Below are 14,564 nucleotides of genomic sequence, written 5' to 3'. Positions count from 1 at the left end.
ACACTGGGAACACCCGTGAGGCACATACGTGCAGGCAAAACATTCTTACACATAAAATTCAGTAAATAAATCTTTTAAAAAACGTTTAGCCGGGCGGTGGTGGTGCAAGCCTTTAATCCCAGCACTTGGGAGGCAGAGGCAGGCGGATTTCTGAGTTCGAGGCAAGCCTGGTCTATAGAGTGAGTTCCAGGACAGCCAGGGCTACACAGAGAAACCCTGTCTCGAAAGAAAAAAAAAAGTTTAAATACTCATTTGGGCTGGGCATGGTGGTGTACTTACTTAATTCCCAGCACTAGGGAGGCAGATGGAGGTGAGGCCCTGTGAGGTCCAGGTTAGCCAGAGGCACAAAGTGAGGCCTTTGTGACAGAGACAAACACATACATACATACATACATACATACATACATACATTCATACATACATAAAATTCGATAGTGGAAATGTTATTATAGTGATGTTCAGAATTCAGTGTTAAGATCAGTGTTTAGAATTCAGTGGTAAAATCAGACTGAAACCATTTAAAGCAGATGAAATACAATTTATGGTCTCATTACTGGTTTTTTGGGTTTTTTTGTTTTTTGGGTTTTTTTTGGTGGTTAAACTGCTATGGTCTTAGTTGTCACATATGTTATAGGTACTAGGTTTTCCAATCAAGCAATACATGTTCCCTTTAGCAATTTGTGGTTAATTAATTTTAGCATTTAAATTTAAATAATTATATACTTGAAGCATACAAGTATATTCAATATAGTTTCTCAATCTTCCATATGTACAGTTTTTTATTACATTTCTTTATCTGTGTGACAGCATGTGCAGACCATGACGTGCATGTAGAGGTTACAGGACAATTCTCTTGTCACCTTGTGGGTCCTCAGGCTCAAATTCTGGTTGTTAGTCTTGGCAGCAAGCACCTTTAGCCACTGAGCCATCTCGCCAGCCCCTATCAGTTTGTAAACTTTCAATTCTGTTAGTTACCTTAAGCATAAAATTGCTCAGAGCCTCTTTAGATTAGAGCCAGCAAAGAATTGCCAATTAATGTTTCAATTAGGCTAAAAAGTTCAGTAACTCTTTTCAGTATTTTTCCTTTGTTTTTCTTCTTTGTCTAGAATTATTTGTGTTAAGTTCTAAGTAGCATCTTTCTTGTTCTTTGATTTTTTTTTTTTTTTTTTTTTTAAACATAATCTTTCTGTGTTTATTTTCTTTTTTTGTTTTGTTTTTCGAGACAGGGTTTCTCTGTATAGCCCTGGCTGTCCTGGAACTCACTCTGTAGACCAGGCTGGCCTCGAACTCAGAAATCCGCCTGCCTCTGCCTCCCAAGTGCTGGGATTAAAGGCGTGTGCCACCACTGCCCGGCTTGTTCTTTGATTCTTTTTTGTTGTTGTTGATTTTTGTTTGTTTTTCTGAGACAGGGTATCTCAGTGTATCCTTGGCTGTCCTGGAACTCACTCTGTCCATCAGACTAGTCTCAAACTCTGAGACCTGTCTGCTTCCTCCTCTCTGGTGCTGGGAATAAAGGAGTGTGCCAGTATGCCCAGCTTAAGATAGCATCTTGAAATCTGGGGTTTAGGGCTGGGGTTTATCTTAGAAAGTTTCCTCAAAATACTCCAGCCTGTAGACTACCCTCTATCGTAATATGGAACTTCCAAGGTGGACTGACTTGTATGGCAGATGTGTAGCTATCCATGACTTAATAAAAGTCATCCCAGAAGCTCTTGGTTTGTCCCCTGATGGCATATGCAGCAGTAGCCGTATCCTTGGGGCTGCATTTGCTCCTGCGGCTTACTGTGACTTGAGCCACTTTAGTTCAGTAGTGCATGTGGGCGGAGCCTGTGCCACTGCCCGAGTTTCAGAGCTTTTCCAGTCTCCAGCAGCTAGAGGCTTAGCTTGCAGTGTAGCATGCAGGCTGATTTCTCATTAATGTTCTCATTAAGAGTCATCATTCTAGCTGGGCACACCCGTACTCTTAATGGGATACAAGAGTCGGGAGGATTAACAGTTTAAGGTCATAGTAAGTTCGAAACCAGCCTGGGATACATGAGATCTTATCTCAGAATAAAAGTTGTTCTGCTAGATATCATGATATGTGTCTATTATCCAGTCACTTTGGCGCAGAGGCAGGAGGATTGCCAAGCTTTGGAGGTCAGTGCAGGCTACATAGTTCTATGACTAGCTGGGGTACAGAATGGGACCTTACCGCAAAAATCCCCAACCCAGACCTAAAAGCATCAAGCTGCCTTGAGGAGGCTTTAACTGTGTTTCTAAAACACTCCCTTTCAGCAAGGTCGACCTGGCTTTGACATCCGACGGCAGGACAATAGTGTGCTACCACCCATCCGTGGACATCCCCTACGAACACACCAAAGTACGTACAGTGGTCTGTTGGATAGCCTGCATTTGTTTTGGGTCTTTTAGCTTTTCTAGTGAACTGTTTTGATTTTTCCTCTTAGTTTTTATCTTCTTTCCTAAAAACTTTCTTAGTATACAAGGGAACTATTTAAGGGGAATTAGGATATAATTTTTCTGACCTAAGAGATTTGATGAAAACTAGGCTTTGTAACAGAGACCCGTAATCCCGACCACTCAGCTTGAAGCAGAAGGATTTCAAATTCATCTTAGCAAGACCTTGTTTAAAACTTAAAAATCTAGGAGATTGGTAGAGCACTCATCAAGTATTTGTAAGGCTTTGGGTTGAATCCCCAGAATCACACTTACGCACAAAATAATCCTGTAAAATATATTATATATCCAATACTGCTATATATCATGCAAGACTTGTATTTTAGAGTAGTGTTTTATAGCTTTTGTGCTATTGATTCTGATAATCTTTTTGACTTTTAAGAGTCCATTCATTAGTGTGTGAGCATGTACATGCTTTATGTGGAAGTTAGAGGATAACTTTTGGGAGTCGGTTATCTCCAGCCACCAAGTGGGTCGCAGGAATTGAATCAAGTTCTTAGGCCAGGGCCAAATGTGCTTTCCTGCTGGACCATTGCAAAGACCCAAATAGTGGCCCCATGGGTTCATATATTTGAATACTCAGTCATTAGGGAGTGGCACTACTTGAGAGAGATTATTAGGGGCCGTGGTCTTGTTGAAGGAAGTCACTGGAGGTGAGCTTTGAGGTTTGTCTTTCTCTTCCTGTTGCCTTTGAGTCTGGATGTAGAACCCTCAGCTCTTTCTCTAGCTGCTACCTGCATATTGCCATCCTTCCCGCCATGATGATAATGGTCTAACCCTCTGAAACTGTAAGCCAGCTCCAATTGCTTTCCCTTGTAAGAGCTGCCATGCATTGGGGTCTCTTCACAGCAATATAACAGTGATGGAGGGACATGGCATGAGTGTGGAGGCCACAGGAGAACTTGTAGACACAGTTCTCTCTCTCTGTCCTCATGTGGCCCCCAGGGATCGAACCAAGCTCTCGGGCTTTCTCAGCGAGCTCTTTTATCTACCGGTGTCTTGCTGACCCCAAGCATCTTCTTTTTAATATTTACAAGGATTGGTTTCTGTTTTTTATTTAAAGTGGGGAAGTCTAGCAGGCTGTGGTGGCATGCACCTTTAATCCTATTATTTAAGAGGCAGAGGCAGCGGATATATGTGAGCTTGAGGCCAGCCTGGTCTACAGAGCGTGTTAGAGGACAGCCAGGGCTACACAGACAAACCCTGTCTCGAAAAACAACAAATAGTTGGTAAGCCTCTTGAGGCAAAGTCTCACTGTAGCCTATCCTAGAACTCATTCTGTAACTGAGAGTGTCCTTAAGTTAACGACAGTCGTCTGCCTCAGCCTCCCCAGTGTTGCGATTATAGGTGAGTGCCCACATGCCTGCCTTAAAACATTTGACTATCAAAACCTAAAGGAGAAAGCTCTTATTTAAGGTCAGCCAAGTAGCAGCAGGGGTGTTTGCCGCACCAGTTCTTCCTCACAGGAGTCAGTAACAAGGGCGGCTGTAGCTCAGGTGTGTGATTGTAGTGGACTTTGTGCAGGGTTGTGGCTTCAAGTGAGCCTCCGCTAGTTCTGCTGTCAGATGTATGTATGCGAGAGCATCTCAGAGCTCCCAGCTTTATTTACAGATACTTTTGTTGTAGCTACATTTTGATTCTGACAGCTCTTACAGCTCTAATGCTATGTTTGCTAGACCCTTTCAAGGGATAGTCATTTACAGTGACTAATAGTCAGCTTTATATCAGAGTCAGTCTTTCAGATTTTGAATTGTCTAAGGAGTACTTCTTTAAAATATACTTGTAGCACTTGTATTCTGTACAGGTGGGGGCCTTAAGGGAAATGTCAGTAACGACCATCTATTGGAATCTTTAAGAATTTGAGGACCATCAAGCACATGTTACCATTCGCTTGATCTGCGTCAACCCCGATGAGATAGATGTTACTCCTGATTTCACAGAAGGGGAAGTAAGGGTTTAGCTGCAGGACCCAAGACCAAGACAGCTTTATAAAAGAAATCCCTTAGTGGGGGGCGGGGGGCTTGCATACAGTTTCATAGGGTTAGTCCGTCATGGCAGGGAGCATGGCGGCAGGTAGGCAGGCCTGATACTGGAGCGGTAGCTTAGAATTTATATCTAATCTACAAGCAGAGAGGGAGGCTGGGTCTGGCATGGGCTTTTGAAACCTTAAAGCCCACCTCCAGTGATAGACCTCCTAATCCTTCCCAAACAGTTCCAACTGGGAACCAAACATTCAAATGTGAGCCTATGGTGCCATTCTTACTCAGACTCCCACAGAGGTCTGTCTGTTATATATTCTTCATTGTTCTTTCCTTAATAATATGTAAAGCAAACTGTCACATTGCAAGTTAAAAAAAAATTACATTGGTCCCAGTATATATGCTGGGGAAATAGAAACAAAAATAACAAGTACTTTATCAGTGAGGTAAAATAGTTGAGTAAGAACTTCTATTATTGGAAAATAAACCTAAAGATTTTTTTGTAGGTAGATGAGTCTTTCTGACTTTGAATAACTTAGCTACCTGACTGAGGGTGCTCTGGTAACTTACCCACTGTACGGCAGCGGGGTGAATTGCTGAGGGCAGTCGCTGGTTCATCACAAGACCAGTCAGTTCCCAGCTTACGGTTCTACACTTCATCATTTGTAATTTGCTTATCTTATAGCCCATCCCTCAACCAGATCTTCTCCATAATAATGAGGAAACCCACGAGCACATACTGAAGACCAAGTTAGAAGGAAGGCGCCGGCAGCCGGACCAAGGGGCCATGATAGAACAGCTGAGCAAGGTGTTCTTCACCACAAAGCATCGCTGGTACCCGCTCGGACAGTAAGTTCACGGCGTCCCGCAGTGCAAGTCGCACCGCGCATGCGCATCTCTGCCTTTGCGGTGACAGCTTCTGCCACGGTGGTGTATTTCTCAATCTGCATATCCTGGAGTTAAAGCAAACTAAACTAACACTTTATTTCTATTAATGCAAGAACCTTTCAGAGGTTCTTCTAGTCTGTGCTAGTCCTTTATTACGGCTTTTACATTTTCCTTCCTGATAACTGATCTTACTCTGAGCACCCTATCCGTTCCTTTATTTTAAAGATTTATTTCCTTATCTTACATGTATGAGTGATTTGTGTCTGTGTAAGTATACTACATGTGTGATTGCCCCTGGAGGCCCGAGGAGTCCACCAGATCCCCTGGGACTGGAGCCACCCTGCGACTCCAGGGTCTGTGTCCTCTGCAAGAGCAGCAAGTGCTCTTAACCTCTGAGCCGTCTCCCCAGACACCCTTCATCCATTTCTCACAGATACTTGAGTTATTACCTCCTCCCTCCAATCCTGCAGGGTCTGATTGGTCAGTAAATATTGTCCCTAATTCCTTTAAAAACTATTTGCTGTTCTGTTCATAATGCTCACATAGTAGTATTCTGCTTCCTTCCTTCCTTCTTTCCTTCCTTCCTTCTTTCCTTCCTTCCTTCCTTTCTTTTTGTTTTTCGAGACAGGGTCTTACTATGTAGTCCTGGCTGTCCTGGAACTCACTGTGTAGACCAGGCTGGCCTTGAACTCAGAGATCCGCCTGCCTCTGTCTCCCAGTGCTGAAGGCGCACGCATCACTGCCCGGCACTTTGTGTTATTCTTATCCTCTGCCTGACTGTGGCTTCCATCTTCCTGTTTTGTGTGATTAAGGTAGTCCTCTGTGTGTGTGTGTGTGTGTGCGCGCATTTTTGTGCTAGTGCCAGAGATGAATGCTACATGTCCTCAGTCACCCCTCACCATATTCACTGTTTTCTCCCCTCCCCCCCACACCCTATTTACTTATTTTTAAAGATTTATTTATTTTTATTTTATGTGCACATCTTGCCTACTTACAAGTGTGTGCGCCACATGTGCGCAGTGCCCCAGGAGGTGAGAAGAGGGGACATTGGATCTCCTAGAACTGGAGTTAGAGATGGTTGTAAGCCACCAAGAGGGTGCTGGGAATTGAACCCAGGCCCTCTAGAAGAACTGCCAGTGCTCTTGAGCACTGAGCCATCTCTCCAGTTCTCACTGTATGTTTTGAGACAGGGTCATTCTCTTGAACCTGGGTCTTACTGATTACGTAGATTGATTGGCCAGCATGGCCCTGGGATGCTCCTGCTTTTGCCTCCTCAGTTCTAGGATTACGTGTGCCCACTGCCATGCTGGCTGGCTGGCTTTTTACATAGGTTGCTGGGATTTGAACTCTGGTCTTCATACTTGCACGGAAGACACTTTAATGATTGAACCAGCTCCTAGACCCTTCTATTTACTTGTTTGTTTGCTTGTTTATTTGTTTATCCTCTTTTCTTTTTTTTTTTTTTTTTTTTTTTTTTTTGGTTTTTCGAGACAGGGTTTCTCTGAGTAGCCCTGGCTGTCCTGGAACTCACTCTGTAGACCAGGCTAGCCTCGAACTCTCGAACTCAGAAATCCACCTGCCTCTGCCTCCCAAGTGCTGGGATTAATTATCCTCTTTTCAAATACAATTTTATTACACTTATTTGTTTGTTTGGGGTGGGGGGAAGCATGGGTCAATTGGGGGATAACTTGGGGAGTTGGTGATCACCTTTCATATGGGTTCCTAAGATCAAACTTAGGTCTTAAGGCCAGATGGCAAGTGCCTTTCCCACTAAGGCGTTTCACCACTAACCCTCACCCCATTTAAATAAACACATGTTTCCTTTATTTGCTTAGTTTTTGGTTTTTGAATTGTTGGGAATTGAACCCAGAGCTTTATGAATTAGAGACACTCTTTGAACTCTGAGCTATAGTCCCAATCTCCCCCACCCCCCACCCCCTCAATAAACTCATTTTTTTTTTCTTGCAATGCTGGGGATCAGCCCTAGGGCCCACACATGCTAAGTACTGTGTTCTCCTGTGGAGCTATGCTCCTACTAACCCTGAATCTTCTCTCAGTCTTTCTTTCTTTCTTTCTTTCTTTCTTTCTTTCTTTCTTTCTTTCTTTCTTTCTTTTTTTTTTTTTTCGAGACAGGGTTTCTCTGTATAGCCCTGGCTGTCCTGGAACTCACTCTGTAGACCAGGCTGGCCTCGAACTCAGAAATCCGCCTGCCTCTGCCTCCCAAGTGCTGGGATTAAAGGCGTGCGCCACCACCGCCTGGCCTGTCTTTCTTCTTCCAAACCAAACTGTTTCTGTTTGTTTGTGTGAGCAAGCTCTGTTCTTGCTCTCTTGTGCAATCCAGTGTGCAGCACTGAGCTGACACTGCAGCTGACATGCACACACCCACCGAGCTCCCGAGTATAGTCACAGACTGCTGCAGTGAGGCTCGTTCGGTGCTGGAAACATCCCCTGTTCACAGTTGTTACAGTTGAGGAGGCAGTAGAGTATGAACAGCTAAAAAGCTGTTGTTGAACCTTGAAAGGTGGTTCAGGTATATGTATGAGGAATGGTGACAGCTGCCCAGGCAGGAGGATTAGCTTGTTGGATGAAATATGGAGGAAACAGCAAGTAGCTCTGGTTGCACAGAATGCCGGTGGATCCTCAAATGACCTCCCATAAGTCATATATTTGAGCCCATGGTCCCTGGTTGATGATACTGTGTTGGGAGATCATAAAACCCTCAGAAGATAGGGTCTGTGTGGTAAATGTGGTCAGTGGGTATGGTCCTCTGGGGACTGAAGCCTGGCCCTGCCTGGACTCTTCTCTCTGCTTCTTGATCGTCCTCCAATGGAGAAGTGCCAGGCTCCCACTGTCACAGGCAGGAGCCTCCTGTGGATGTGGGAAGGGTCTATGAGGATTTTATGCTGGGGACTTAGAATGCAGACCTGCATGTCCAACATTTATGCCATAAAACATTTTTAAGGATCCTCTTGAGGAGACAAAGTGACGTAAGGAAAGACCGGACAGAGAGACTTGTTAGGAAGCCATTACAATAATTAGTGAAAGACGTTGACTTTAGCAGGCCAAGATTAAGAAGGGGAAGGGAGGTGTACAGGTGCTTTATGAAGAAAGACAGGCTATGCTTTAAGAACTGTATTAGTAGTAAGTGTGTGACAGGGAACCAGGGACCTGGGGGCGGGAGCGTTGGGGGCATTCGTGACCGGATGTGTTAGTGGGTAGTGGTGCCGTTAGTATGAATAGGGAAGTGAGGAAGATGAAACCATTGTTAATTACACTGACTCTGGAGAGTATAGGCCATCCCTAAGTACCTGAAACTCTGGATCCTGGGGCTCTGTACTGTTTCAGTTTCTCTTCAGGAGATCCTTTCTCCCCGTCCTTCAGTGTGGCAGGGTTCCTATGGTTACTACTTCATACTCCCTTTCTCGGTGATGTTGAGCCTGCCATTGTTTTTATTAGAGGATATGTATGTGCCCGACTGAGCATGTGGTGCTCAGAGGACAGCTTGCAAGCACTGATGCTCTTCCGCCATTTTGGTCACAGAGATGGAACTATTAAAGTACCTTTACCAGTGGAATCATCTTTCCTACCCAACTCCTAGCTTTTTTGTCTGTAAAGACAAGGTCTCTCTATGTAGCTAGCTCTGGCTTGCCTGTAATGTTCTTTGTACACCAGGTTGGCCCAAACCTTACAGAGATCCACGGGCTTCTGCCTCACAATTAAAAGTGTATGTCACTATGTCCAGCTAAACTCTTGACAGTTTTATTTACAGTCATTGTATGGACAACATACAACCCACTGTGCTATATAGTTTAACACTTCCTCAGTGTCACTGACCTTAAAATATTTTAACCTAGGGGCTGGAGAGCTGGCTCAGTACTTAAGGGCACTGGCTGCTCTTACAGAGGACCTGGGTTGGGTCCCCAGCATCTCCACATGGCAGCTCATGACTGTCTGTAGCTCCAGTTCTAGGGGATCTGATGCCCTCTTCTGCTTCCACAGGTAGCAGGCTATCGTGTGGTGCACAGACATATGTAGGCAAACACAGGCATAAGATAAATACATCTTAATTTTTTAACCCTTTGAGACAGGCTGGCCTAGAATTCAGATCTGCCTGCCTCTCCTCTGCCTCCAGAATGCTGGGATTAAAGGTGCACCATCATCCATTCCCAGGCAAAAGTCTTAAATTGACTTTCCCCAGAGTTTTTGGTTCTCTATAGTAAAACAACCTTTCTTCCCCTCATCTAAAGAAGCCCCTCACTTAACAATCTATAAAAACCGAGGGGGTGGGGTCCTTACTGTGCACTTGCTTTGTTTTGAGACAGGATATTATTACTTTGTAGTCCACACTGACCTGGAACTCCTTTGTAGTCCAGGCATCTCTTGAGCTGGTCACAGTCTTCCTGCTTCAGCCTCTGAATACTTGGATTACAGGCTAAAGGTGATATATTTGTGTATCTTTTCTAAGAAAAAAGAATTAAGAGTTTTTGGCTAACACATGTTGTGGTTATTAATATTCTGGGGTTTTGCTACACTCCCATGTTTCCTTTAAGAATCTATTAGGGGGCCGGGCAGTGGTGGCACACGCCTTTAATCCCAGCATTTGGGAAGCAGAGGCAGGCGGATTTCTGAGTTCGAGGCCAGCCTGGTCTACAGAGTGAGTTCCAGGACATCCAAGGCTACACAGAGAAACCCTATCTCGAAAAACCAAAAAAAAAGAAAGAATCTATTAGCGGTTTCTAGTCCATTTCAGATCATTTAGTTCCCAAATAAAAACACACAAACCTTTAGATTTATAATAAGCTTTAGAGCACGAGAGCTGGGTAGACTCTGCTAGTTTGTCTACTTCCCTGTGGGGATCCCTGAGGTATCACTCACTATGTTCCGCTATGTTCCAGTGGGCCGCTCGTACTCCATCAGGCCAGCCCTCATGGCCACGTGCTCACCATCCACCTCCCCCATGGCAATCTCTTCTCTTCTCCTGCTTGCCTCTCTTCCTTTTTTTTTTTTTTTTCAATCCACTTGGGACTATTGTTTATGCATATTGTTAGATTTTCACCTGTCTTTGTAACTATTAGAGTTCATGAAAGCAAATTAAGAAGCCATCCCATAGCTTTGTATCTTTCATTAGATTCTTAGATGTGCCATACCGGTTAGCTCTGTTTACACTGATGCTGGAGATTGAACCTGGGCCCTCAGGCTTGCAAGGCAAACACTTTCCCGACTGAGCTATCTTCCCAGCCTTTTCCTAGCACATTATCCAGAAACTTGAATTCCAGCCTATTTTTCAGCATCCTTCCTGGCTTTTGTTACATGCTGCTTTCCTGTGCATTCAGATCGCTTTAATCTTTTGTAAACATTGTTCATAACCAAGTCACTGAAGTTGTGAAAATCCCGTCTGTATTTCACTGGAAGGAGAAAGACTAAAGGCAAGGAGACTATTCAGAGTGTGTTATCTAGGATCTTACCTATGTTTAATCTTAATTTACTTTCATCTAATTGCTACTAATTAGCTTTTGACTGCTAATTAATGCAATCTCCTAGTATATCTTTACCCCTCAGGATTGTGAAGCACTTTGAATTATAAGCAGACTTTAATTAGGCGGAATTGATTGTCCCAATACCTCTCCCAATAAAGAGCTCAGCAGAAAACCCCAGATGCTAGTTTGTATGCATAAAGAAAGCCTAGAATTATTGTCCTTTCAGATCATTCAGTACATATTTGCTTAGTATCTGTATGTATACACACACATTGGCATTTGTGCATGATGTCTGTAGGTTCCAAGGATGGAATGAACTCAGGTTGCCAGTCTTGTGTAGCAGACACCTTTACTCACTGATCTGTCTTGTCCACATCTCTATTTTTGATTATTTGTTTTTGAACATCAGTGAACCATTTTTCAAGACTCAAGCAACATATACACTGATTTGTCAGTATTTCACAATTTTTAAGGTAAGCAATCAAAAAAATGGGACTCACTATGATTTAAAAATGAGATATATAATCTTTTTCAATGTTTTTAGAGGTATTACATTGTGCCTTTAAAGGCACAAAGGTACAAAATGGAGATCCCCTTGCTCGCCCCAGTCCCTGCAGGTAAACATAGTAGCCCCTGTGCTGTACCTCTCAGGTCTGTGCTGTTTGAGCTCCAGCATAGCTCCAACAGCTTTGTAGCTGCAGCAGAAGCCCGGGGCTGACTCTCTCCCTCCCGTTGCCCCCTCTAGCCTCTTGCTCAAGTCCTCTGTTGACATGTATGCTGGCTCTTACATGTAGCACTGTAGAGACGTAGGTCCCAGTGACCAGAATGCGCCTGGAGATGCCTCAAGTCCTCTAACTCTTTTGTTTTTCAGAGTTTTCTTAGCAATCCTGTCCTTTGTGTTTATGACTAAAGTCTGAAATCAGCACATCTCTAAAAAGCTTTTTTCTTAAGAAGCCTGCTGGAATCTCAAACAGAGTAACATTTGGTCTCCAGGCCAATTTCAGGCTAGTTGATGCCTTACATAACTAGATATTTATATCTCGGAAAATGATACAGTTTTCCATTTAGTTAAGTCTTTAGAAAAAGGTTTGAGACAGGGTTTCTCTGTGCAGCCCTGGTCTTCCTGGGACTTGCTCTGTAGTCCAGGCTAGCCTCAAACTCAAGAGACCCACCTGCCTCTGCCTCCCGAGTGCTGGGATTAAAGGCATGGGTCAGTACCACTTGGTTAGAAAGTTTTTGTAATGGTGTTTTTTTTTTGGGGGGGGGGGCTTTGGCTTGTTGTTGTTGTTGTTTTTAATTGTTGTTTGCTTGGTTTTGTTTTAATCATTCTGCTCCTTTTTGAGATTATAATAGAATTATACATTTTTACCTTCTGGTCTCCCTCCTTCACCTTCCTCCAAGCCTCTCTTGTTCACACCCTTGTTTTCATTCAAATTCACGACTTTTTCCTTTAATTGTTGTTGCATATATATGATTTATATAAATAGTTATGAATATTCCTAAATATTAAAATAAAGCCTGCTCAGTCCATATAATGTTACTTTATATGTGTGTGTTTTCAAGGCTGAGGTGTCAGGTGTTCTTGAGACAGGTCTTGCTATGTTTCCAAATTAGCCTCAGACTTGTCTTCCCTACCTCACCCTCCTGAGGACGTGAACCCCCAAGTGGACCACTACTCTCAGCTCTGAACTCATTTACAGGTTGCAGTGTATAAATTTATCTCAAATCCTTTCATTGTGATATAAACACTATTGGATTTTTAATTTCAATTTCCAGAAGTCAGTTGGTTTTAGAAATAATTTGTCTGCTGGATATGGTAGCACATGCTTTGTAGACACAGGCTGGCTTCAAACATAGATATCCTCCTGCCTCTGCCTCCCAAGTGCTGGGATCAAAGTGGGCATCATTCTTGGCTCTGAAAGATTTTTGAGCACTGACCTGATTCCACAAGTGGAAAATTCTGTACTTAACTCAGTTTTAAGAGTTACAGCCAAATCACAGCTACACTAAAAATATTATATAAAATTATCTTCAAACTTCAAACAAAATTTCTATAATACATATATGAAATACAAGTGTATTTTTGTGTTTGGACATAATAATCAGAAAACAGACCAGACATTATTTTTGGGAGGTTTGCTATGCCCCTCTTTGCTTTCAAATAACTGCAGGGCATTCTCCGCCCACTTTAGCCCTTATAGCTCCCAAGTAAAAGACACAGAGACCTGGTGTTTTATTAACAAGCTGCTGGCACTAAGCTGGGCAGGTTCTGAGCCATTCTGACCTAACTCAGCTGTTAATAATCCAGGTAAATGCCCTGTTACCTGTCATCTTAGTCTTGTTCTGCTCCATGTGTGCCCTCATGGTGAATCCTGGTGTCTCCACATGCTTTCTCTGTGTCTTTCCTCTCTTCTTTTTCCCCTCTACCTGAGATCTCACTGGGATCTGATGTCCTGCCTCTCCTGTCCTTTCCTGCCCAGTCATAGGCTGATCAGCTTTTTATTAACCAATCAGAAAGGATGGAAAACAATTTTATGTAACATTAAGACTGGAGATGCTTGACCTTGCCAACGTCCATACTGTAACAAGAAGTCTGGGTACAAAATCAGCATCTGTATCTACAGTACACAAGACCAACCCCCAATAGCAGGATGCTCTGTGGTGCTGAGGTCTGAGGAGTGCAGCTCAGATGCCACTGATGTCTGAACTTGCATTAGTTATTATAATTTTCAGTGTACTTCTGATTGCCAAAGAAAGCACAGTAGCTATGTACAATCTCATTTTGATTGCTTGCATTCTTGGTCACATTCTGTATTTTACTGCAAAAATATTAATTCTACTGTAAATTATTGAAACATGATTTTACAGTTCTGTTCAGAGGAAATAATTATATTATCAATACAATTTTTATAGAACATATTTATGATATAGTTTTTTTTTTTTTTTTTGGTTTTTTTCGAGACAGGGTTTCTCTGTGTAGCCCTGGCTGTCCTGGAACTCACTCTGTAGACCAGGCCAGCCTCGAACTCTCAAACTCAGAAATCCGCCTGTCTCTGCCTCCCAAGTGCTGGGATTAAAGGCATGCGCCACCACTGCCTGGCTATGATATAGTTTCTTTAAAGATAAGCATTTGTTTTTAATTTTTGCTTTTAATCCAGGTTGTGAAATTGTCCTTAAGTTCTGAAAGGAGATTTTCCAAATTGTTTAATTGATAGGAAATAATTTTTTTTTGTTTTTTTGTTTTTTGTTTTTTGTTTTTTCGAGACAGGGTTTCTCTGTATAGCCCTGACTGTCCTGGAACTCACTCTATAGACCAGGCTGGCCTCGAACTCAGAAATCTGCCTGCCTCTGCCTCCCAAGTGCTGAGATTAAAGGCATGCACCACTACTGCCCGGCTGGAAATAATTTTCATAAAGGGGGAATGTGGCTTATTACTAAGAAATATCTGAAGTATGCAATAGTGTATAAAGTTTTATTGATTTTTTCAAATAATTCTAACAAAAATAGAAAATAATCATAGAAATTTAAGCTATCTACTTGGAACAACTAATATTGGAATAATCTTACCTCCAATATTTTTTTTCTTCTCAAGGTATCACAGACGTCGTAAGAAACTGAATCCTCCCAAAGACAGGTGACTGCTCTCGATTCTCTGAGCATTGAGGAAGTTTTGCTCTGTGTCTTATTTGCCAGCTGAGAAAATGTACATGGTGTGTTCATTAAGATGGTACATAGGAAAATAATAAAAATACCCTTTTATGTA

At 42.8% G+C, this 14,564-nt stretch overlaps 1 protein-coding gene across 1 annotated transcript in view; it reads left to right on the top strand.

Annotated features, from left to right (window-relative positions):
* Mrpl42 (mitochondrial ribosomal protein L42) overlaps positions 1-14,564 on the top strand; it is a 20,219-nt gene extending 5,655 nt beyond the window's left edge. Inside the window, exons 4-6 of the mRNA XM_028783100.1 lie at positions 2,278-2,362; positions 5,122-5,285; positions 14,394-14,564. Coding sequence (XP_028638933.1) covers positions 2,278-2,362; positions 5,122-5,285; positions 14,394-14,439 — 295 coding nt within the window. The 3' untranslated portion in view covers positions 14,440-14,564. The remainder of the gene's footprint in view (positions 1-2,277; positions 2,363-5,121; positions 5,286-14,393) is intronic.

Source organism: Grammomys surdaster, unplaced genomic scaffold (assembly GCF_004785775.1).
Source record: "Grammomys surdaster isolate TR1022 unplaced genomic scaffold, NIH_TR_1.0 958, whole genome shotgun sequence".
Taxonomy (NCBI): domain Eukaryota; kingdom Metazoa; phylum Chordata; class Mammalia; order Rodentia; family Muridae; genus Grammomys; species Grammomys surdaster.
Note: the sequence above shows the minus strand (reverse complement) of the source record. Positions and strands in the feature narration are given on the sequence as shown.